Source organism: Salvelinus alpinus, chromosome 2 (genome assembly GCF_045679555.1).
Source record: "Salvelinus alpinus chromosome 2, SLU_Salpinus.1, whole genome shotgun sequence".
NCBI lineage: Eukaryota > Metazoa > Chordata > Actinopteri > Salmoniformes > Salmonidae > Salvelinus > Salvelinus alpinus.
In genome coordinates, this window is record NC_092087.1 from 22,988,678 (window position 1) to 23,012,721 (window position 24,044).

The 24,044-nt window shown below is 45.3% G+C and overlaps 1 protein-coding gene across 4 annotated transcripts in view; it reads right to left on the reverse strand.

The window, feature by feature from the left end:
* Positions 1–2,151: 2,151 nt before the first annotated feature.
* The window catches only part of ncoa3 (nuclear receptor coactivator 3), a 31,161-nt gene continuing 9,268 nt past the window's right edge, over positions 2,152–24,044 (reverse strand). For 2 of the 4 annotated variants that reach the window (XM_071371182.1, XM_071371191.1), the window contains 20 exons: positions 12,691–12,795; positions 12,291–12,451; positions 11,035–11,135; positions 10,669–10,843; positions 10,364–10,561; positions 10,078–10,164; positions 9,658–9,801; positions 9,314–9,461; positions 7,590–9,159; positions 7,375–7,501; positions 7,012–7,212; positions 6,565–6,798; positions 6,321–6,438; positions 5,950–6,121; positions 5,487–5,831; positions 5,240–5,341; positions 4,795–5,020; positions 4,374–4,554; positions 4,122–4,290; positions 2,152–3,991 (listed from right to left, as the gene is read on the reverse strand). In XM_071371182.1, coding sequence (XP_071227283.1) covers positions 3,980–3,991; positions 4,122–4,290; positions 4,374–4,554; positions 4,795–5,020; positions 5,240–5,341; positions 5,487–5,831; positions 5,950–6,121; positions 6,321–6,438; positions 6,565–6,798; positions 7,012–7,212; positions 7,375–7,501; positions 7,590–9,159; positions 9,314–9,461; positions 9,658–9,801; positions 10,078–10,164; positions 10,364–10,561; positions 10,669–10,843; positions 11,035–11,135; positions 12,291–12,451; positions 12,691–12,776 — 4,557 coding nt within the window. In that variant the 5' untranslated portion in view covers positions 12,777–12,795 and the 3' untranslated portion in view covers positions 2,152–3,979. Of the gene's footprint in view, positions 3,992–4,121; positions 4,291–4,373; positions 4,555–4,794; positions 5,021–5,239; positions 5,342–5,486; positions 5,832–5,949; positions 6,122–6,320; positions 6,439–6,564; positions 6,799–7,011; positions 7,213–7,374; positions 7,502–7,589; positions 9,160–9,313; positions 9,462–9,657; positions 9,802–10,077; positions 10,165–10,363; positions 10,562–10,668; positions 10,844–11,034; positions 11,136–12,290; positions 12,452–12,690; positions 12,796–13,764; positions 13,953–24,044 lie in introns of those variants that run through there. The other 2 variants (XM_071371201.1, XM_071371210.1) reach the window with 2 other exon arrangements.

Sequence of the window (24,044 nt, forward strand, 5' to 3'; positions counted from 1 at the left end):
GTTCTGACTGGGAAGGTTTTGTAGGCTACAGATGGGGCCTAGCTTACACTGTAATATATGCGTAACATTTGTTTGCCTTAATGCCGAACAATCACAAAACAGCAAAATTATATTGTATCTTTCCTGAATACTTTAGGCATGCATGCGTATTGTAGCCTCTGTCTATGTTTTTTTGGAATACCTTATAATATACCGCACCCAGGTGGCCGCTTGGTAGACTACAGTCCACCCAAATGACATCAACTGTCTGTCTTGTTCATGGTTAATTCACATGCTATAAACTGGCACCAAGTGAAGGAGGCAATCGAACCACAGCTGTCATTTGTGTAAAACAACCACTATGCAATGTTATTGGGATGTGGGCTACACTCTTTACGGTAAAAAATTTTTTTCACTCAATTCCTTCTTGTTGCAGTAAAATATACTGAACAACAATGTAAAAACAGAACATGCAACAATTTCAAAGATTTTACTGAGTAACAGTTTATATAAAGGAAATCAGTCAATTGAAATAAAATCATCAGGCTCTAATCTGGGAATACAGATATGCATCTGTTGGTCACAAATATCTTTAAAAAAGGTAGGGGTGGGGATAAGAAAACCAGTCAGTATCTGGTGTTACCACCACTTGCCTCATGCAGCGTGACATCTCTTTCGCATAGAGTTGATCAGGCTGTTGATTGTGGCCTGTGGAATATTGTCCCACTCCTTTTCAATGGGTTTGCTTAGTTGCTGGAAATTGGAGGGAACTGGAACACGCTGTCGTACACGTTGATCCAGAACATCTCAAACATGCTTAACAGGTTACATTTCTGGTGAGTATAGAGGCCATAGAAGAACTGGGACATTTTCAGTTTACAGGAATTGTGTACAGATCCTTGCGACATGGGGCCATGCTTTATGCTGAAACATCAGATGATGGTGGGGGAGGAATGGGCCTCAAGATCTCATCATGGTATATCTGTACATTCAAATGCCCATAGATGAAATTCAATTCTGTTTGTTGTCCGTAGCTTATGCCTGCCCATACAATAACCCCACCATGGGGCACTCTGTTCACAACGTCGACATCAGCAAACCGCACGCCCACGACGCCATACGTGGTCTGCGGTTGTGAGGCCGGTTGTATGTACTGCTAAATTCTCTAAAACTACGTTGGAGGCAGCTTAGGGTAGGGAAATTAACTATTTTATCTGTCAATAGCTCTGCTCTGGTGGACATTCCTGCAGTCAGCATGCCAATTGCACGCTCCCTCAAAACTTGACACATCTGTGACATTGTGTTGCGTAACAAAACTGCTCATTTTAGTGGCCCTTTATTGTCCCCAGCACAAGGTGACCTGTGTAATGATCATGCTGTTTAATCAGCTTCTTGATATGTCATACTTGACAGGTGGATGGATTATCTTGGCAAAGGAGAAATGCTCACTAACAGGAATGTAAACACATTGTTGCACAACATGAGAAATATGCTGTGTGTGGAACATTTCTGGGACCTTTTATTTCAGCTCATGAAACCAACACTTTACATGTTGCGTTTATATATTTTTGTTCAGCACACACACTATACCTGGGTTTCACCTGTGAAATACGCCAGTGAATGCGAATTGAAGCAGTATATATATATAAATCATGGGCCCCCAGATAAGTAATAATAGTATTAGGCTTGAGGTGGACAGTGTCAAGAGCGCCACCCTCTGGTGTTATTGCGCCACGAGAAGGACAAAGCAATTTGACCCTGATTTGAATCTTTGGTGCACGTGTGTTAATATGCCAGCCCGATTCTGATAATTTATTTCACCAAATTGGTCTTTTCACCCATCAGATCAGCTCTGAAAAAGATCTGATGTTAAAGGATCAAAAGACCAAATAGTGATAAAAATAAATAAAAAAAACATTTCAGGATTTGGCTGCTCATCTAAACGCAGCCTAAATGAGGCATTATTTACATAGGCTCATCAATCCATTGGTAGAGTAGGCCAAGATTAACCTCCATCGCACTCGGTTCTTGGCAGTCTTTTCCAGCTTGTTCCACCCTATGAAAAGTTCTTGGTGTCCGTCTCAAGATCCAGAGATGAGCCATGCCTCAGACAACCCTCAATTCTTCTTGAGCAATAAATTGTGGACAAAAGACAACTGTTGGAGCCATGAGTGTTTAAATAGAAATTTGTATTTACATCAATATCAACATCAGTTAATGCTAGCCAAGTTCCTTTGGAATGCCACTAACCATAACCCTTACCCAACATTAACCTTTAAAAAAAATGTCAACTTAGAGATGTCCCAAGGATCCAGGATAGCATGGCCCTATCAACATCGAGACAAAAACCGTCGGAATATACATCCTGTAAAACAAAGGAAAACTACAAAAATTAACATACCCAGGTGAATCCTTTGTGTTTTTGACTTCATTGCATTTCTACATAATGAAATTACTTAAGTAATTAACCTGGACAAAACAGAATGTTATTTTCAGGAAAAAAAGAAAGGTTGATATGCCTTTCATTCTGTTGCATGCCACTGCAAAGGGCTTCGACCAGTCACTGAATCACCCATCACTGCTACTGTTAACTACCCACTGGCTTCTGAAAAACAGTACTCAGTCCCCTATGCTATCAGTACAATATCATAATATGATGATATGTACCTAGTTACTGTCCGTATATACAACTCGTAGATAAAAATGTACACTGTCAAAAACCATACAAAGACCTGGAAAAATATCTTTGGATTGCGCAAGATTTAAGGTACATTTCTTGGAGTCAAGAGTAACAGTCAAAGGACATAAAACACTAGTGAGAGGTAGGAAAGAAAGGAAGAACTACTTTATAAACAGTCCCTAGTCAATAACGCCACCCCATCTTTTCTATAATACTCATACACACGCCAACACAGCAGCTTGCCAGGAAGCTCTGCTCATTTGAAAGACTGTCCTTTCTTCATTCACTGCAATCCAGTGTTAGTTTCCATCACCACCAAACCTTTTGATAATTTCAAAGCTCCAAACTGTCAATGCACCACGTCCAAATAAAAGTGCTTCTAAAAAGAAACACATGGCTGTTATCACTTAGAAGAAACATGTTCAGAGGATAATGACAAAGTGGAAAGTGGGAAACCCTCACTCAGTTCAAAATGTTAAAATAAACTGCAAACTAAAATGGTATTGACCTTGTAGACAAATACACAAGTTAGAATTTGACCGAGTCTCATACTCTGTGCAAAAAAAGTGATCTATAAAAAGCATGTGCGATACTTTTGTAGCATATTTACAATTCGTATTCACATTGAATAAATTGTGATATTAATACTGCAGTACCGTTTGCTTATGAGTTTGACACTCAGTTTCCATCTAAAGCATAGAATATTTCTGTATTGCTTGAATCTGCATAATATAGAAATAACCTGCGCAAACAGCTCCCAAAATTTATTTTAAAAAATTAAATAGAGGGGCATATCCAAAGGATAAAAGAAAAAGAAACCAATGCTGTGAATGCATTGAATCTTGTAAGGCTGTAATGACTAAGAAATATTGCAACAATACTTTTACATAGAAGCCCTCTGGTAAAGTGCAGCCATAGCTAGTTGTACCGTATCCCATCCTGTATCAAATAGATTCTGTTGCCCAGCACACATACGATGCGGCCTCCTCTGGTGTAGCAGACACACTCCCACAGGAAGAACAAGCAGGGCCTCTTCTAAGTCATACACACTCCACCCAGAGAGGGGCAAGCCTACAACGGGAGGCTGCATTAGGTATGAGATGTATCTTTATTCCAGAGTCTCTCACTGTGTAGTTGGTTTGTTTTCACTGTGGCTTATTATGAGTGTCCTCCACGCGCAAGCCGGAGAACAGTGGAGGGAGAAGATCTTGGGGCTGTGCCCTAGCCATCCCTTCTCCCACCCACACTGCAGACACATAGGTGGGGCACTGCAGTCTTTGCTGTCCTCCTGGTGAGGGCACTTATAGATTACAGAAATTTTCAGCAATATTTCTGTAAATGACAAAATGGATGGACAGATGTTACAATAAATCCACACTGTTCAGGCTGAGCTATCAAACCACTACCGGGAAGTTATTACCTTTAACTATTTTAATGTATTAACACATTTCAAACAATCTACCTGTTCAGGTCCCATTGGCATCCGGCCCATTCCCATGGAGTTCATGCCCATCTGTGCTCCACCAGCACCACTGACCGGGCCTGGCCCGCCCATGGAGCCATTCATCATGGGCCCCCCAAACTGGCCTGGGTTCCCCTGCTGGGTGAACTGATGATGCTGGGGGTATGAGCTGAAACACAGAAAGAACAGAGAAGATCGAGAGAACAGGAAGTAATGTTTTTCCCCCCATTATATTCAGCGTATCAGACATACTTGTTCCGTGGAATTCCACCCTGTGGCCAGCCTTTCATGTCTGCTGACTGGTACATGGGGCCGCTGTGGGGGTGGTGTTGCATCATGGGATTCTGAGGCCCTCCCACACAACCTGGCATCATGTTGCTGGGCGGGCTGCTGCCTGCACCTACAAACGAGTGGTCCCCCTGCTGGCTCATTCCTGTAAGGACAGCCAGATCTTAGAATGAACAATGCATACTTGTAATGATGTGTTAAAAATAGCAGTTAGAAAGAGGACAGCTAACATTACAACCCCTATGAATGGGCAAACTCCTCGTCAGAAGGGTATGAATGGGAAAGGGAGTAGGGACAGGAGTATAGAGCCTTCTATTTTAGAGAATAGCCAATGGAGGAGATGCATCAAGCCTAATAAATAAATGGAAATGTATCCTGGTCAGACCATAGTTTCCGCCGTAGTTGAACTGCTGCTGTCCTGGCTGGCTCATGGTGGGTCCTGCCATTGGGTTGTCCATGCCTGCAGGGGCCGTGATGTTAGGTGGGGGGCTGAAGCCTCCTGCTGCAGCCTGTTGCTGCTGCATTAGCATCATCATCCTCTGTCTCCTCATCTGTAGTGTCATCATCTCTCTGCTGCGCTGAGCCATCATCTGAGCATTCAGGAATCCAGGCTGCCCAAACAGACAGGGGAAAACACTGATATGACTACAAGCATTTCGCTACTCTCGCAATAACATCTGCTAACCATGTGTATGTGACCAATAACATTTGATTTCCTGCATGGCAACAGGATGGGTTTAATCAGTGTGTGTGTGTGAGAGCGAGAGGTGGTCTGCCCTACCAGATGTTGATTTTATGGAACATGACATGGGAGTGGTGTGACTACCTACCTGACTCCCCATACTGGGCTGCATCCCAGGCCGCAACGTGGGGTTTCCTGTAGGGGTATTCTCCATCTTGATGCCCATACCCTTACTGGTCTGGTTCATGAACTACAGAGGGAGAGAATAAAGTTAGTCACATTTTCCATCCATATAGGTGATCCACCTGCCTGCGGTCACGTGCCTCTACATCTAGACATCAATCAAATATAGCCTTTCCTGCAACTTTGAAGTGACGTGTGCCATATGCTCATACCTGCTGGCCCTGTAACCTCTGCACCAGCTGCTGTCTAAGGGGCTTGATGGCACTCATCATGCGGGGTCTCATGTTGGCGCGGGGGTGGCCCATCTCCCCCATGCCAGGGAAGCCCTCTGAGCCTTGCTGGCCCCCCATCTGGTTCATCATGGGGTTGAAACAAGCAGGGGACTGGCCCTGCATGGGGTTACCCCCATAAGCTGACTGCATGCCCATAGAGGGGGGTCCTGGGTACCCCTGGCCATACATGGGCTTCTGCTCCATCCCCATGGAGGTGTCTGGTCCTGGGCCAGCGAAGGGCTCCGATGGGGGCCTCCGCCCCGGACCTGGCTCTGGACCATGAGTCTGGGAAGGAGAGAGGTTAGACATGGTCAATATAACAGTATGATTCTTGTCACATGGTTTATAGGCACTGTCAATTAAGGACTCAGCTCCATGTTATCTGGAAGTCCTCATAAGGTACCTGTCCTACGAGGTCGGGGATGCCCAGGGCCCGGTCGATTTCCTCCAGGGCGATAACATCAGTGTTGTTGAGCAGAGAGTCCAGCTGGTCCAGCAGTGCCAGCTCATCACTCTGCCCCTGGCTGGTGGAGGGCGGAACCAGGAGCTCATCCAGGGGGTTCCCAAACTGACGCCTGGTACACAACAAGGAAGGGGGGTTAGTACAGTACAGGCACCAGTTGTACTGTATACAGAGGAGCCAACACACTCCAGACCAAGTGCTAATTATGTTTGGGTTAACAGGAGACAGCAAACAGATGAGGGAGGGAACAATGACGCAGACAGCGAGTGTGTATAAATGTGAGTGTGTTTATGATTAAGATGGTTTTTCACCTATTTGTGTTAGTGGGTGGTCTGTCCATTCCCATGGCACTGTCAGGCCAGGAGGGGGAGTGAGGTGGAGGACCCTGCCCACTGAAGGGACTCATCCCCATATTCACCTCATTGGAAGCTACAGAGAGAGTAGAATTCAGCATGAACCAATCATACACAAACATGAACACGCATACAGTTGGTCATAAATACTCAAACAAACTACATGTAATATTCACTCACCCCGCCCACACACACTACATACCCATTTCCATGAGTTGCTGCTTCAGCATAGACCTGGTGTTGCCAGGTAAACTATTTGATCGGTTGACCAAGGGGCCTCTCATTATGCCCTTGGAGATGAAGTCCATCCCTGGCCGGCCCATTGAGGGGTGTCCTGGTGCCCCCACAGGACTGCCACTGGACCTTGGCATCCCCCAGTCACCTTGCCCTGCCATGGAGGGCCGCTGTGGCATTCCCATAGCCCTGTTCATACCTCCTAGGGAACAGTCTTGTTAACGTCCATTAACTAAATACATCCAACTGTAGTACTGAACAGCAGTGCTGTCATTGGAGTGTAATAAGGAGAGGCCAGAAAGATCACTAGATTGAGAGGGAAAGAGGCAAAATCCACATGCTGAAACCAATCAACCCAACGTAAGTGAGCAAGTAAGTTATTTATCCGCGGCACCACCCTGTGGTGGACACATACCCATGCCTCCAGGTCCTGGAAAACCGTTGGTCATGCCTGGCCGGATAGGGGCCTCCATGTTCTCCAGTTTGATGAGGGTGGGGCAGGGGACGTTCCTCCTCCCTGCCAGGCCTCCACCACCATCTAGGGGCCTAGCGTCCAGTGACAGAGCCCTTTGGAGGGAACCACGCTGGGCAGACATCATGGCTCCTCTCCCCCCATCTGGAACACACAGAGGAAGGGTCAGTACAGGCCAATGACAAACACTCTACATATGGTAAGGATGTGTGGTTTGCTGCATAAGTCATTTAAAAAAAAATGGGCAACATATTAGCACTTCTGGAATTATCTATTCAGAATTAGCAGCCACTCATGCTAGTTTACCATGCAAACTGTCTGGGCCACTTCCCCGCTGGTTCCCCCCTTCTTTTCCTGCTCTGGAGTCGGGCTCGGGATAAAACCCAGAGCTGGAGTTCCTGCAGCCTCCAAGAATTGTCTCCAGGGTTTCCAACTGGGAAGGAAAACAAACAAATGTTAACAAGCTGCTCTTTGCTGAATAAATATAAATTATTTAACCATAGGCACAATGTCTCTCCTACCTCATCAGGCGGTTCAGTCTTGACCTTCCCCACCATGGGGTTGGGTTCAGAGGTTGTGACCCCTGAGGCTCCCCTCCCCTCTAGCTCATCCAGCTTTGGCTTGACATCACTCCTTGCCCCTTCGGAGTCGTCCTTGTTGAGGAGGTAGTGGAGGAGGGCGTGGGTCTTCTCCTTGGGGCTGTGCTGCTCTTGCTTCATCTCAGCCCCCCTTGCCCCTGGCCCCAATCCTGGACCTCCTGGCCCAGCCTCTGGACCACCATCAGTGACCTTTCCCGTGGCCTCAGCTGTGATGCGGGCCACCTCATCTGGGGTGTTGCCGTTCTGCAGCAGCTTGTGGAGTATCTTGTGTTTCTCCTGCAGGGACTGGTTGGCAAAGTGTACTGCTGCAGCCCCTGTTCCTAGGCCTTGCTGTCCCACTGCAGCAGTGGAGGATGACACACCCGTGGAGGGGCTGGGCATACCCCCCATGCGCTCCTTGGCCTTAGAGCCCATGGGGGTGGTGCCAAGGCCAGCCTGGGGGTTAGGGGGCACTTGCTCCTCTGTAGGGGATGTGAGGAGCTGCAGGAGCTTCTTATGGCCCCCCTTGTTGTCAGGGCCCCGTCTGTTGGCTTCTCCCCAGGCTGGGCCCTCCCTGTTGGCCTGGCTGTCTGGCTTGTCTGAGGTCCCCTCTGTGGTGGGGGTATGTTGCTGCTGCTCCCCTCCACTGGCCAGTGAGCTACCCGGGCTCTTTGAGTCTGAACTGCCTGGTTTACAGACCGTGCCCTGCCCCTGGCTTTGTCCCTGCTGGGTGGAATTGACGCTTGGGGAGCTGTCAGGCTTGTGTGCGGGTGGAGAGGTGAGTGCAGGTAGAGAGGTGCCCACCCCCTCACTGATGGCCTGGAGGGCATTTAGGGAGCTGCTAGAGAAGCCAGTGCTCACTCCAGACCCCCCTGGGTGACCCGAGCTCATTGGAGAGTGCATACCTCCTGGGGAGAAGGGGCTAGCGCACATTTTGGGGCTCCCCCTTACTCTAGGGGATCCCATGATGTTCTGCTGGGGGGCATTCATAACTGGACTGCCCTGGGGTGGGCTAGTCATGGCCCCCATGCCGTACCCCGCTCCATGGAACGGGGCCTGCTGCTGCTGAGGATGCTGTAGATGCTGCTGATGCATTCCAGGGAGGCTCATCTGACTCCTCTGGTTCATCCGATTTATCTGGTTCATCTGACTCATAGAATTCATCTGGTTCATGGAATTCATCTGAGAGTTCATTGGATGCATGGAGTTTGTTTGATTAATGGAATTCATCGGCCTCATATTGTTCATTGAATTCATTTGAGAGTTCATTTGATGCATCGAAGGGTTCATTTGATTCATCGAGTTAGTCTGATTAATGGAGTTCATCCTGTTGCCAGCTGCATACGGGGGCCCGCCTCTCTGACCCACGTGCCCCTGCTCTGCCCCTATGCCGAAGCCCCTATTCATGCCACCCATGCCCCCTCCAGGAGCCATGTTTATCTGGGTGTTGGGGAGGCCCATGCCCTGGTGCCTCATCACACCCCCCTGGTTGGTTTGGAAGCCATTCTGCTCCCTGGCAGGGAGAAGGAGAATGAGAAGTCAGGAGTGGGAAACACTATCTACAATACAGTAAAAACCTCAATCTGACCTACTACAACTGGACAAAGAAAACAGTCAAATCCTACACTGAGTGGGTGATGGTGATGCCATGGTTCTGACATACTAACCTCTGTAGCAGGTGGGTAGAAAGGAAGGTGGGTGGCTCATTGGAGGTGTGGTTACGACACAGTTCGCTCCTGGTTTGAGCAGTGACCGGGGTGCCGTCGGAGAGAGAGAACCGGTAAGATGGCGTCTCGGCACGGCCATGCAGGAAGGCTGGAGAGAACCATGAAGACAGAAAATGAGACTGACCAACCAACATGCTTATCACCTAATAGTAGTCTGTAATAAATTAGGAGCAGAGATGCTTTGTACTTGTGCATTTGTTGCTCAGTATCAAGGTGAGACATTGTGAGAAGACATGGTTATATTGCAGGGAGCCAGAAGAGAAGAGTATAGCAGAGAGACTTACCCTCCTGGTAGTGACGTTTGTAGGACCAGGGCTGGCCCTCGCTGCGATGGAGGAACATTTGCATGCAGCGCCTCACCAGGTCCTCCCAGCCTGGATGCATGGTGGTGTGGAGAGAACTCTGCTGTTCGATCTCTATCAGTTTACCTATCAGACAACACAACCACAGGGGTCACATACATTGCAACTGTATTCTTATTTCATTTTGATCAACAAATGTTGTGTTGATCAAAATCAAATTATTCCATCTGTGTGTCCAAGACTCAAATTCATGTTCTAAAACAGTACAGTCCTCAATATATGCAGATCAATAGACAATCCCAACAGTTTGAGAGCGTGTTCGGTTACTCAGATTGAACGAATGGCGCGAGCATTTGAATAGAGAATGAACACGTGACTGTAGTGCGTTTACAGTCGTCTCACCTGAGAGCTCATGGCGGGTGCTGAACCTCTCGGTCCTCTCCACTGCATTGACGCGACGGGCCACGCAGATCATACACGACTGCAGGTCTGGACATACACAGCCACGTCAGTATACACAATCATTCTCAAATAAACCTAGAGCAGGCTCTACAACACTTCTGTCCCAGTTCCCATAATACATTTAGAGAAAGTCAATGTGAGAAGTACAGCAGGTCTGCATCATAAATAGAAAATACACATTTAACTGTTACACATGATTGAGGATGTCCTGCCCCTAGCCCACTACCTTCTCCTTCCTCCATCATGGCACGGGGCTGGGTCAGGGCGAAGCACTGCATGGTCTCGTAGCGCTGCCTGTTGGGACCCTCAGACGGACCATGGTTCTGATAGTTCTGTCCGTGACCGTATTTCACCAGCATACGACAGTTAAAGGTGTGGCTCTTCTGCCGCGATGCCTCTCCTCCCCATGACCCACCATTGGGTGCTGGATGAGATAAAGGGACACAATTACTTTCATGCCATTCTGCAGTGCCACTAAAAAAAAGTGAAATGGCATATGTTCAAGTTTTATTGGGACTGTGTGTCTCGCACCGTTGTTCTTGGGCAGGTTCTTGTGCAGCTGCTCCCGGTCATCCTCATGGAGGATGTTGTAGACAGAGGTATTGATGAGCTCCTCCTGTTTGTACTGTAGGTACTGGGTCACGTTGTCAGACACAAACACGATACTGCCCTCCCGGTTCACCACAAACAGAAACCCATCCAGTGCCTGAGGCAGAGGAGAGAGGGGGAGGGAGGAACAGGGGGAGATAATTGTGTTTGTCAATAACTATCAATACGAATGTTTGTGACCAGCTGCACATAAAAGAGCTATTCACAGTCTTGTATGTCACCGATTCAACATAAGGAGGTGAACCTAATTCCACTGCCCTTTGACCCCCACCCTGTCCACAGGCTAACCTGTAGCAGCAGCGGTCCCAGATGGTCCTTGTCAATGACCCCTTGACCAGTGGAAGACACATCTGCCTTCTGGACGTCGTCATCGCTGCATGAACTCTTCCCTGCAGAGGGACAAGGATCCACAGTCACTTCACATTAGATAAGGTAAATCCAAATATTATAGTGCAACACACATTGCAGGACATAACTCTAAACAAGCAGCTTGATATCCATTGTGGAATGAGGATAAATTACAAACTGCAAAACAGTTTTGCAGGAGACCAAAATTAGCCTCCAGACACCAATTATCCAGCCAACCATGTCACTAAAAATTAAACTGTCCACCACCAGGAGGCAGTATTAACAAAGTTAATACACTTCTAAAAATACCATTAGATTCAATCATGATATAGTTCAGTGTTCAACATATTCTGATTCGAAGAGAGATACACTTGGAAGGGAGATCTTGAACAACAATAGCTTTTGGTTCTTTATTTAGAGTTACACAAGGCTAACACTAATGTGAGGGAAGAGATAAAAGAGTAGAACTAAATTAGACAGGAGTAAAGGAATTGGAGAAAAAGAGGGCAAGAGATAGGTGGTTAAAAGGTAACAGAACAAGAGGGCCTTCATCATTCACTTCCTGTAATTATGGCAACTTGGCTGTACAAAGCTCCAAGCAGCAGCAGCCAGCTGTGGCCCTGGGGTGGATACTAATCCAATAACTTTCCTTCCTTCTCACCGGTCTAATCCGAGTGAATTGCATCGGTATAAAATGCACATAATTTACCTGAAGGCTAGATGGAGCTAATACCATACTGCTTACACGATCCAACCACTTCAGAGGGGGGGGGGGGGGGGGATTTATGGTGCTGGAATCCCTCGCTTATCTTGAGAGCCCTCCCCTTCCACCCTGCTCTCCAGTCCCATCCATCTCCCAGGCTGGGCCTGCCACTCCAGTGCAAACAGACACATGAGCCTGGAGCACCATGGCCTTGAGCCATCACGACTCAATTACAGGTGTTCATTTCCCCCAAACACAAACACAGAGGCCAGGCAGCCACCACCTAACAGCTTCATCACTGACAGTCTCTACAGCCCAGGTTGACACAGCATCCTCCATCATAAAACCATGCACTGAGCAAATACTACAGCAATGATTTATGAATGACTAACCATGTTCTCCTACCTCCTTTTTTTGTTAAGCTAAAATCAAAAACATGCTGATATTAAGAGCACACTAGTGGTATCAGTAGAGAGCATTGGGCAGCTGGTACCTTGCTCTTTGATTTGCCTGATCTGCCGGACGGTTTCCTTGAGGATGGCACATTTGTCTGGCTTCACGTTGAAGCTGACCATGTTGCTGAGGTTGGCAGAGATCAGCTCAGCCAGCTCCTCGATGTATTTACTCTCCTGCTCCCTTCTGCGCTTGTCACACCTGCAGGGTGGGGGAGGGTACGGTCAAATGTGTCACCATGACAACCACACCTATCCCTCCATAATGACCAGAAATCTATGGGAATGAAAAATAGATATTGAAGCCAAGGAAAGGGGCATTTCACAGAGGCTAGGGAGGAAAGAAAACTCTTTGCTTATAAACACACTAAGACAGGCACACACAAAGAGAGAAAAAGGAAGGAGATGCAGACGGAGGCACAGCTCCCAACAGTGACTCGCCCAAGGCCTGGTGTATCACAGGTGGAGATCTTGCGTTTCCGTTCGGAGCACATGGGCGCCATGGAGTTGTCTGCCACGCCACTCATCCTCAGCACATATCAGCACCTGGGGAGACAAGACAGATCTGAGACGCAGACACTGACTGACATGTGACCAGTGCTACTGACTGGCTTATTGAACTTCATTCCGCTCCGATTTATGCGTTACAGCAAGGGTTTCCAGACACTTTTTTACTCAGGCCCCCCATCCAGCATTGGGGAACAACCCATGCACGCCACGTATATTTCTATGGGCACATGCACTGTTAATTACCCTCATTTGCAGAAAAGAAAAAAAGTGGGGGTTTTAAAGGCAATTGTCTTGCAATTCTATACATTTTCCCATGGCTAATGTGCATTCATGTGATATAAAACCTATGGGCTAAAAACATTAGCTGACATGGGTTAGTTGATTTAGACATTTCTGACAAGTTAAATAGCTACGGTATGCAATGACTGATATGACAAGAGGAAAACTGATGATGTACTCCCCAATTTCAAAATTGCACCTTGTGCATTCTACTATTACAACTTTTAAGATTAAGTTGAAAGCCGTTCTGAGCCCCCCCCACTGCATTAGGCCTCCTCTTAGTGCATCTTGTCCAAGAGGTTTGTCCATTACTACTATTATTCCATACACTAACTACCAAAATCCCTCTGCTATTTTTCTTTTGAATTGACATATTAACAAAGGCGATTCAGACAGTAAGCTGAGTTAGCTAGTAGCTATACGAGTCTCCCTACATAGCATTTGATAGGAGGAAAATCACATATGTTCCAGTGTGAGGGACTGATGATGTGATTTAAAGCCTCTGGAGAAATGAGTCATCCTGCGTTCAGCCTGCTGCTGCCTGCTCTACTCCTCCTTCTGTAGCGGTACAGTAGTCAATAAACACCAGCACAGGGACAAGCTGAATTGTGTTCATGGAAAGCAATAGAAATGTTGGTCCTGAGATTAGACTATACTGCATTCACGTTTCCAACAGCCCCTGCCTCCACTACACACACCTCTTCCCTTCATGTCCACTTCTCTTACCCCGAATCCTCCCTCTACATCTGCTGTTCTTCTTCATAGACTCTGCCCTTGTTTTCCTCCCCTGGACTGGCCTTGACCCCCTCAGGGTTCACACCAGAGGAAGACTTCCACTACTTTCCCTTTCCCACACCACAAAGAAAGAAAAAAAACATTCAAGTTCATTGTTCCAGCGCTTGAGAGGTAGGCTACGGCACACACACACACACACACACCTGAAATGGGCAGGCAAGCACACACAGACATACTGTCTTTCTCACAATCGTACACACACACGCTATGAGCTCATCATTCCTGAGTGGAAAACTGCAGAATGGATGAGAGCCGTTATGCAACCGCAGTCCAAAACTGCAGGCTTGGACGTGTTGAGCACCACCTCTGACACTCCTAGGGGGTTTCTCAATATACATACTACCGTGCTCCACGCGCTCATGCTTCAAGTGCATCCCCCGAGGATGTTTGTGAAGATCGGATAGTGTGGAGAACACATAAAACATTTGAGAAGCACCCACACCCCCCCTACTGTATTACCTCATGCTGCACCCCATTCACTGAACCTTCTTCCAGCCAGGACAATGGCAACAATAGTTACTTCATAACTATCAGCTAGCTACTGCATGTGCGAATCATAATAATCTAACCAGATCGCAAAGATGACTTTAACTAATGTTAAGGCAGATGTCAATTCTTCGTGTGTAGCTAGCTAAATTATTTGTGGCTATATCTGGCTTGCTAGCTAAAAGAAGTTGCTAGCCTGTTAGTGCTATTGACTTAAAGTTGTAAAAAAATATTAAAATAGTCAAGTCAGTTAAGAACAAATTCTTATTTACAATGACAGCCTACCACGGCCAAACCCGGGGCAATTGCACGCCGCCCTATGGGACACCCAATCATGTCCGGATGTTATACAGCCTGGAATCCATCCAGGGACTGTAGTGACACCTCAGTCAGTTCCTTAGACCGCCGCACCACTCGGGAACCCGGACTTACTATGAGCTTGCGACCTACGCACACTACAGTGGGTATTGGGGCGGCAGGTAGCCTAATGTTTAGAGCATTGGACTAGTAACTGAAAGGTTGCAAGATCGAATCCCCGAGCTGACAAAATAAAAATCTGTCGTTCTGCCCCTGAACAAGGCAAATAACCCACTGTTCCTAGGCTGTCATTGTAAATAAGAATTTGTTCTTAACTGACTTGCCTAGTTAAATAAAGGTAAACAATTAAATGTATTTTATTTATTTTTTTGTAGGCAGGTAAAAAAAAAAAAAGAGCCCAAATTACACAACATGCATTTATTAACTTATCAAGATAAAATATTGTAGCCAGGCAACATACAGTATGCGATGTGATTGGGCAACATTTCAATCCGAAGTCAGTTTATTTTCTCTCGCTTCAGCTCAAACAATGGCCACCATTGATTTCAAGAATTTGCATAATTTTTTTACGTGGTTACGTCATATATTTCTGTGCATAGTTTCTGTTGAAGCTTCCAAATATGTACAAACGGAGTATGCATTTGATTAGTGCTCCTTTTTCGCATACTTTGATCTGGACTCGTACTCCGACCCTCCCGTGCTAGGAGCACAGTAGTACGTATTGAGAAACACTCCTAGTCTCCTGTAGAGCGCCACCGCTGACACACTCCTAGTCTAAGCCATACGTCTCCACTGCATGCTCCCTGTTCAATCTCCTTTTCACCATCCCTCTAAATCTGTCTTTCCCTCATTTTCCCCCCCCCCCTCACATCTTAGAGCAGAGTCCCGCTTGTCGGTACTGAAAGAAAAAAAGTTCATGACTGTATACAAGATATAGGGGGAAAAGAACAAGAAATATTTTGACAACCATGCTGCCCAGTGGCATCAAACTGAATATATTTGCATACATGCACAAAACATTGGGAACACCTTCCTAATATTCAGAACAGACTCAATTTGTTGGAGAATTGACTCAACAAGGTGTCAAACGCATTCCACGGGGATGCTGGCCCATGTTGACTCCAATGCTTCCCACAGTTTTGTCAATTTGGCTGGATGTCTTTTGGGTGGTGGACCATTCTTGAAACACAGGAAATTGTTGTGTGAAAAACCCAACAACGCTGCAGTTCTTGACACTCATTCAAAGGCACTTAAATCTTTTGTCTTGCCCATTCACTCTCTGAATGGCACACATACACAATCCATGTCCCAATTGTCTCACGGCTTAAACATTCTTTAACCTGTCTCCTCCCCTTCAGCTACACTGATTGAAGCGGATTTAACAGGTGACGTTAATAAGAAATCAGACTGACATGGTGAATCCAGGTGAAAGCTAGGTCATTCCATTTGTTGTTCGCTTTTACTTCAACTTTTCGATAGACCTATACTCTGAAGAGGAAGGAAACAAATGTACGCCAGCTAGATACACCCTTTCTATTTCAGAGAGTCGTTGTCTGAACAGAAGCCCACCATGAACAAGTCACAACAAGCCTGGCATTATGTAAATTATCCTGAATCAGCCACTTCTGACAATGTGAAACTTGGCCAGAGATTGGGAGATGTTTGTTCCAGGTACGGGGCAGGTTTTAAAGTGATAGGAATTGAAAGCAGTTAACGGTTTTATAAGACAGCACAGGCCTACAAAGTTTGTTGAACTAGATAGATAATTTGGAGAATAATGTGCAGTGTAAATGGCATGGACTCCACATGGTCCCACACCTTCACCTGATTGTCTCCGATCCCAATCCATTCAAAGTCTATGACCTCAATGTCTCAGCACAGCCTGTTATGAGAGAAGAGACCAGTTCACACACACTGTACACTGGCAGGTCTAAAGCAAGTACTCTGACCAAGAAAATAAATAACTAAAAAAGGCTACTGAGCAGTAAAGGGTCAATGGATGCTACCAGTCAGTCTGACAGACAGGACTAAGATAAAAAGGTGAGAGAGTTGGTGAACAAAATTAACCAAGCCCAATGTGGCTCCTGAAAATTATAACGTAACAAACTGCAAGTTCATTTGGCTATTTTGAGTTTGTTCACCAACTTGCTTTTATTAGAGATGTTTTAATATGGACTATGTCCCGCCTTCTAAGCACTACAGTAATGAGCGATCCCATTGGCTGGCTGATACTATTTAGAACAGAACCCACACTCTTCTACTTCCTGTTAAAATGTTTAATATTTGGTAGAACTTCATGGGAACAGTCATTCTAAAAAGAAACAGGAAGCCACAGAAGATAGCATCCTGTTTGCATCCTCTCTCATCGTCCCCTGCCTCATCACTTCCTGGATGTGGCCACCCATCCACAACATTGACATATTCTGTGTATCTGTCCCTTTCTCGCTCCATCTGCATCTTTAATACCCTCAGTACCAAGCAACGGTAAGCTATCCCCTGTCCGTTTTCTTGGTAACCTAGTCACTTAATTTCCACATCATCCCCTAGCCCCCATTGGAGGGGTCACCTGCATTATTCATAGGTCAACTTCCTGCCGACACACGAGAAAGTAGGCACTGCTAGCGTGGCAACAACTGTGTGTGCCTATGGGATCTTCCACGCAGATCAAATCCTAAGGGTCTTCCACAGCAACTGAGATAAAAGGTACAGCTGAAGGCAGCTGAATATGATGGGGGAGGTGCAGTAGACGGGAGGAAGAGGGAGGAAAAGGAGGTATAGTAAGGGGAGGAGGAAGAGCGTTGGGCTGAGCTCTAGAGCTGCAGTGTCCCTCAGTCAGGACCAGAATAGCGAGGAGCCGGGGACATTCCAGCAGAGCCTGAAATCAAGGCTGTAATCTGAGCTCTGTGAGACGCAGGCTAAATAACAAACATGTCCCACCCAAAACAAAGAAAACACACAAACGGACTTACCATACCACAGCTTTCACACTCACAGCAAACGTATACATAACCACAACATACTAAGCTGACAAGCCATCACCCACTGATGATACCATCCTGAGAGTGGGATCTGTCTTTTGTCTTCAAATATAAAAATAGTGGCAGAAACATTTGGAGCCTTTCTTTAACGATGTATAGCTACCCCACTCACCCACCTACTAGACACACCCCCTTCCACACAGTCTTACAGAAACAAAAAGGCATCTACTGGATTTTAGGATGAGTGCAAAATGAAACAGAATTATTTCCTGTTTTTCTTCAAAGACCAGCCCCACCTCAGGAGCATGCTTAGAGCTCACACTTTGGGATGACGACAGGTACATTACAATTGCTGCTGCTCACACTGCTGGAGCTTTTCTCCCGTGTCAACCCAGTGTCATATCCATTTTATACAATTGAACTTGACAGACTTGTGCACATCACAAATAATGTGTTTTCACAACCATGTACAGTGCCTTCAGAAAGTATTCATACCCATGTATGTGTTACAGCCCAAATTCAAAATGGTTGAAATATATTCTCACCCACCTACACACACAAAATAATCCATAATGACAAAGTGAAAACATGTTTAGAGATTTTAGCAAATGTATTGAAAATGAAATACACATCAATGACAAATATTCCCATCCCTGAGACAATTCATGTTACAATCACCATTGGCAGTGATTATAGCTGTGAGTCTCTGGGTAAGTCTAAGAGCCTTGCACACCTGGATTGTACAACACTTTGGATAGTGTATTGATACACTATCCAAAGTGTAATAAATAACCTCACCATGCTCAATGAGATATTCAATGACTGCTTTTTTTTTTAACCAATAGGTGCCCTTCTTTGCAAGGCATTGGAAAACCTCCCTGATCTTTGTGGTTGAATCGGTTTGAAACTCCCTGCTCGACTGAGGGACCTTACAGATAATTGTATGCATGTGTGAGGTACAGAGATGAGGTAGTCATTAAAATGTATGTTAAACACTAGTATTGCAACTGATTACATGACTTAAGCACATGTTAACTCTTGAACTTGAAATGGGTTGAATATAGGCCTCCCGGGTGGTGCAGTGGTCTAGGGTAGTGCATCGCAGTGCTAGCTGCGCCACCAGAGTCTCTGGGTTCGCGCCCAGGCTCTGTCGCAGCCGGACGCGACCGGGAGGTCCGTGGGGCGACGCACAATTGGGCTAGCGTTGTCCGGGTTAGGGAGGGTTTGGCCGGTAGGGATATCCTTGTCTCATCGCGCTCCAGCGACTCCTGTGGCGGGCCGGGCGCAGTGCGCGCTAACCAAGGGGGCCAGGTGCACGGTGTTTCCTCCGACACATTGGTGCGGCTGGCTTCCGGGTTGGAGGCGCGCTGTGTTAAGAAGCAGTGCGGCTTGGTTGGGTTGTGCTTCGGAGGACGCGTGGCTTTCGACCTTCGTCTCTATTATTTTCAATGACGGCCTAGGTTAACTGCCTTGTTCAGGGGCAGAACGACAGATTTTTACCTTGTCAGCTCAGGGATTCAATCTTGCAACCTTTCAGTTACTAGTCCAACGCTCTAACCACTAGGCTACCTGCCGCCCAGGCAGGCTTTCCATTTTTTATTCAATTTGTAAAAATGTCTAAAAACAGACCTCCACTTTGACATTGTGTGCACGCGCGCCAGTGACCCAAAAATCTAAAATTAAATCCATTTTAAATTTCGATTGTAAAACTAAATGTGTTAAAAAGGTAAATGGGTGTGAATACTCTGAAGGCACTGTAAATGTGCCAGAGTTCACCACAGAATCCTAACAACTGTTTCATCCATTTGTGAAAATACATACAATTCTCATGAAAACAGAGCGAGTGAGCCAGAAAACTGACTTGAGATAGTCAAAGAAATATGATGCACAATGGGACTAAAGTGCAGCGAGGCAGACAAATGCCAAGTGTGTGTACATGTGCAGACTTCTAAAAAGTCAAGCTGTAAAAAAAACTCTAGGAAAGCCTCTATTATGAAGCACACTGGCAGCTCCAAATTCCAGCCAAGCCCTGACGCAAGAAAAGCATGGGGGGAAACATTAACTGTTCCTCGTCTGCACTTCAGAGCAGGACAGTCTGGAGTTGGATCTGGTTGCTCTCTCCTCCTCTGTCCATCCCAAGAGCCATCACACACACACACCACATGTAAAGTTTGTCCCATGTTTAATGAGCTGAAATAAAAGATTCCAGAATTGTTCCATACGCAAAGATAATTTCTCAAATTTGTATGCATCCCTGTTAGTGAGCATTTTTCTTTAACAAGATAATCCATCCATCGACAGGTGTGGAATATCAAGAAGCTGATTAAACAGCATGCTCATTACACAGGTGCACATTGTGCTGGGGACAATAAGCCACACAAAATGTGCCGTATTGTCACAACACAATGCCACGGATGTCTCAAGTTGAGGGTGCATGCAATTGGCATGCTAACTACAGGAATGTCCGCTAGAGCTGTTGCCAGATAATTGAATATTCATTTCTAGCATAAGCCGCCAACGTCATTATAGAGAATTTGGCAGTACGTCCAACCGGCCTCACAACCGCAGACCATGTGTAACCACGCCAGCCCAGGACCTCCACATCCGGCTTCTTCACCTGCGGGATCGTCTGAGACTAGCCACCAGGATAGCTGATGAAACGGAGTATTTCTGTCTGTAATAAAGTCATTTTCTGGGGAAAAACTCATTCTGATTGGCTGGGCCTGGCTCCCAAGTGGGTGGGCCTATGCCCTCCCAGGCCAACCCAAGGCTGCGCACCTGCCCAGTCCATAGATGAAATCCATAGATCAAAATGTTCGCTATGTGCTCGTTAGCATTTTAATACAACATGCAACATTTTCAGCTATTTTATATTAATTATTTTTTACAGTTCATAAGGAAATCAGTCAATTATAAATAATTTCATTAGATTTCCTTATGAACTTCTAAACAATTACAATAAATTAATATAAAATAGCTGAAAATGTTGCATGTTGTGTTAAAATGCTAACGAGCACATAGCGAACATTTTGTACAGTTTGACCTAAACTATACAAGTATATACAAGTAACTAAAAATACTACTCATTGATCTCTCATTGATCTCTTGATCCAGGAGGGGATTATTTGATATTACTAAGTAAAATGCTTGATTTTGGAAGAAGCTAACATGCTAACAAGCAAACCAAAAATGCTCTGCAATTGTGCATTTATCGCATTTTAGACAGTTAACTTAATAGCAAACTTCCAGTTGTGAATTGCATGCTGTAATTAGATCACCTGGAGCATGCTGCACAACAGTGAGTGACTCAGAAGGCTCTGGTCTCTTATTGTGTGCTGGTAAACCAACATAACTGGGAACTACCATAAACGCCATAATAATGTGACAGGTGAAATGAAGAACGCAATGTTCTTTATCTCCTAACGTATTGCACAAGTTGACTGCAGTTATTTACTTAAAAAGTAGCTACGAACATAAAATTGTAGTGTTGCACGGTATACCAGTACCACGGTAATATCACAGTACAAAAACATGATACCGACATTGTAGAATACCGTAGTAGTTTCATATGATACTACAGACAGCCCTACCGCTCTAAAGAATTTGCTGGTGCCTGTTATAAAATGTTTACCAAGTTTTGTTTATAAACTCAGTTGAATTGAAGCAACAGCCTCTGGTCTCTTGTACAGGCATGTCCAATAATATCCACTTCATGCACATATCACGTGTGGCAGCTGTAATCAGCCAGCCTCATCCCCTACCAGCCATCACTCACCTGTTTCTCTCCGTCCACTCATGTGTCTATTCCTCTGTCAGTTAAAATAAAAATTTTAGCCGTGATGGCAACCAGGGATGCAGACCCAGACGAGTCTTCTGTTAGATTTATTACATTGGAACAGCGCGCAGAGGGCATTGTTGATGCATTGTATAATTTCATTGCCTGTTATACCCAAGAGCACAGACCAGTCTGACTTTGCAAGTTCACGGTCATGCAGCCTCAGTGTCAGAGGGAAAATGGAGCACAGCTTGGCGACAGGCATGCAGCTTCACAGCAGAGAAACCAGCTTGTCTCCAACCTAAACAGTCAAATATGAACCATATTACGAGATGCCTTACCCCCCCCCCATCTGGTTTCACAGGCATTTCAGACACATTTCACAAACCATGTCGCTAATTATTGGTTTGACAGCAAACATTGTTCAGTCATGTTGTCATCTAGCTAGCTAATGACCTGGTAAGTTGACAGTTGGTTTAGGCAAATTTGATTGGCATTGCCAGAAAGGAAAAGGGTCTGCAACGCATGAGATGTGCTTCAAAAATGGTAGGACTCAAAGGCCTAAACTATATGATTTTTTTTCTTTTTCCTGGTGCTCCTTAAATTCTGTTTGGTGCCTAACGTTTTAAAAGTTGGGCGCAATGTGTTTGTGAGAGAGCAAGTGTGTGTTTTAACTGAAGAGTAAAGGTTTCATGCCGTTTCCCTTGCTGACAATGACATGCATGTACATTCCTTCCTCCCACTCCTCCAGCCAAATCATAGGTAGGCTTTTGCTAATGAGCAAAATCAGCCATTCTATACAGTATTCGATTATACTCAGAACAGTGTGAAGCTAAAATTCAATATGTTGTATTGAGTAGAAGTGTGAACGTTTCGAAAACATGAACAAGCATCCGAGGGACGGGGCAAACAGGATGCTAGGCCACCGACTAACGCCTGGTATCGTCTGCAAAAATGTTGTATTGTGACACTGTTCAAATGTATTAAAAAATATATATTTAAAATAAACGGTTATGATAAACCATCCCGTGGCTTTTTACAAATACCCCAGTATATGGTATACTGCTCAAGCCTAATGGGCAGGCATAAGATAGACAATGAACACAATTGCATTTTATCCCCTCATGTTTCAGAATGATAATGCACGGCCCCATGTCCCAAGGATCTGTACACAATTCCTGGATAGGGCTGTTACTGTGAACGTATTCACACCGGCGGTCACGAGTCATGACGGCAGTCAAATTCCACGTGACAGTTTAGTCACGCTAATCAGGCTTCTCCAAGCTCCGATGCTGCTGATGGTCATAAGTAGCCTACCAAAAACTTGCTAACTGCCTGGTACTCAGCACTATTGTCACTAATCACACTGGCATCAATGCAAATGTAATCAAAAATCTAATCAAACACTTCATGAGAGCGCATGAGCTCATATTGCGCAACATTTCTATAGGCTATGCAATTGCCTGAGAAAACAGAGTGATGGCCTTTATTAAAAAGAGGATCCCATCAGCTTTCTATAGGCTAGGCCTACTATATTTATCAACTTCCCTAATGTTAAGCACATTGCTTCTCTTTACAACAGGAGTAAAGCCGACCTGACTGGCATGAAAATGAACCACGGGGGGGGGGGAAATCCTCCATTCGCTATTTAAGTGCATAGATTACCGGTATATGTATGTTTTCCCCTGCCCGTTTCGAGGTGCATGATAAGGGTCCATTCTAAATCAAAACAAATTTCACACATTATTTAGTATATGTAAAGACAAGATTAAATCAAGAAGTCTGATAGGTGACAATATTAGCCCATCACTTGTGAATCACGCCCAGCTTGTGTGCAGTAAGGCAAGAAACAGTGTATGCCTTTTTTTCAACTTCAACAAAAATCATAGTCACACACACCTCATGTAGCATAGCCCATAGGCCTTTATGTTTTGATAAGGTTTGTATCACAAGTTGCCACAACTTAAAATTAATCCGCTTTACAACGGGTGTAAAGCTTAACTGGCATACATATACAGTGCGTTTCAAGTTGGGGGAAGAATTTAGCATAAAAATGCAGATTTATAATACAATCATTAAATGCATGGTCGCATCTGCAGTGACTTGAGAATAGTGTTTTCCCGCTAATTGATTGCATTTTGGGACATTCGTGCTTATAGCCTACTGCCGTGTGCGCATTGCTGCGCTTATGTGAAGAAATATCCTTTATCAACATTTTAAGCTAAATTCTCTGGTCTGTTGCGTCAGCCTCTTTGCTTAAAAATTTGAGGCTAGTGGTTGTAATACTTTGGGATCTATCGCGTCACACAACGGTCCCAGACTATGTTTGGAATATTTTGTTCTTACACAGAATAGGTCAACTTTTGTACTACGGGGGAATCGTAGAAGTTCATAGGCCAGTGCTTTTGCTGTTCGTTAGGCCTAATATATATATATGTTGGCTAACGAAATGTGGACAGCCCCAATATCTTCAATATGCACCTCAGAATTGGATAAGGATGCTCACAGTTGCATCCCCGATGTCTCTGATCACGTGACGGGCATTGGCTAATAAGAATTGAGCTATCAGAGAGCTATGTGAGTGAGAGGCACTACGGCGCATGCAGCCGGGAGAAGGGAATTATAATTATTATATTCAGCCTAAGGGCACAACG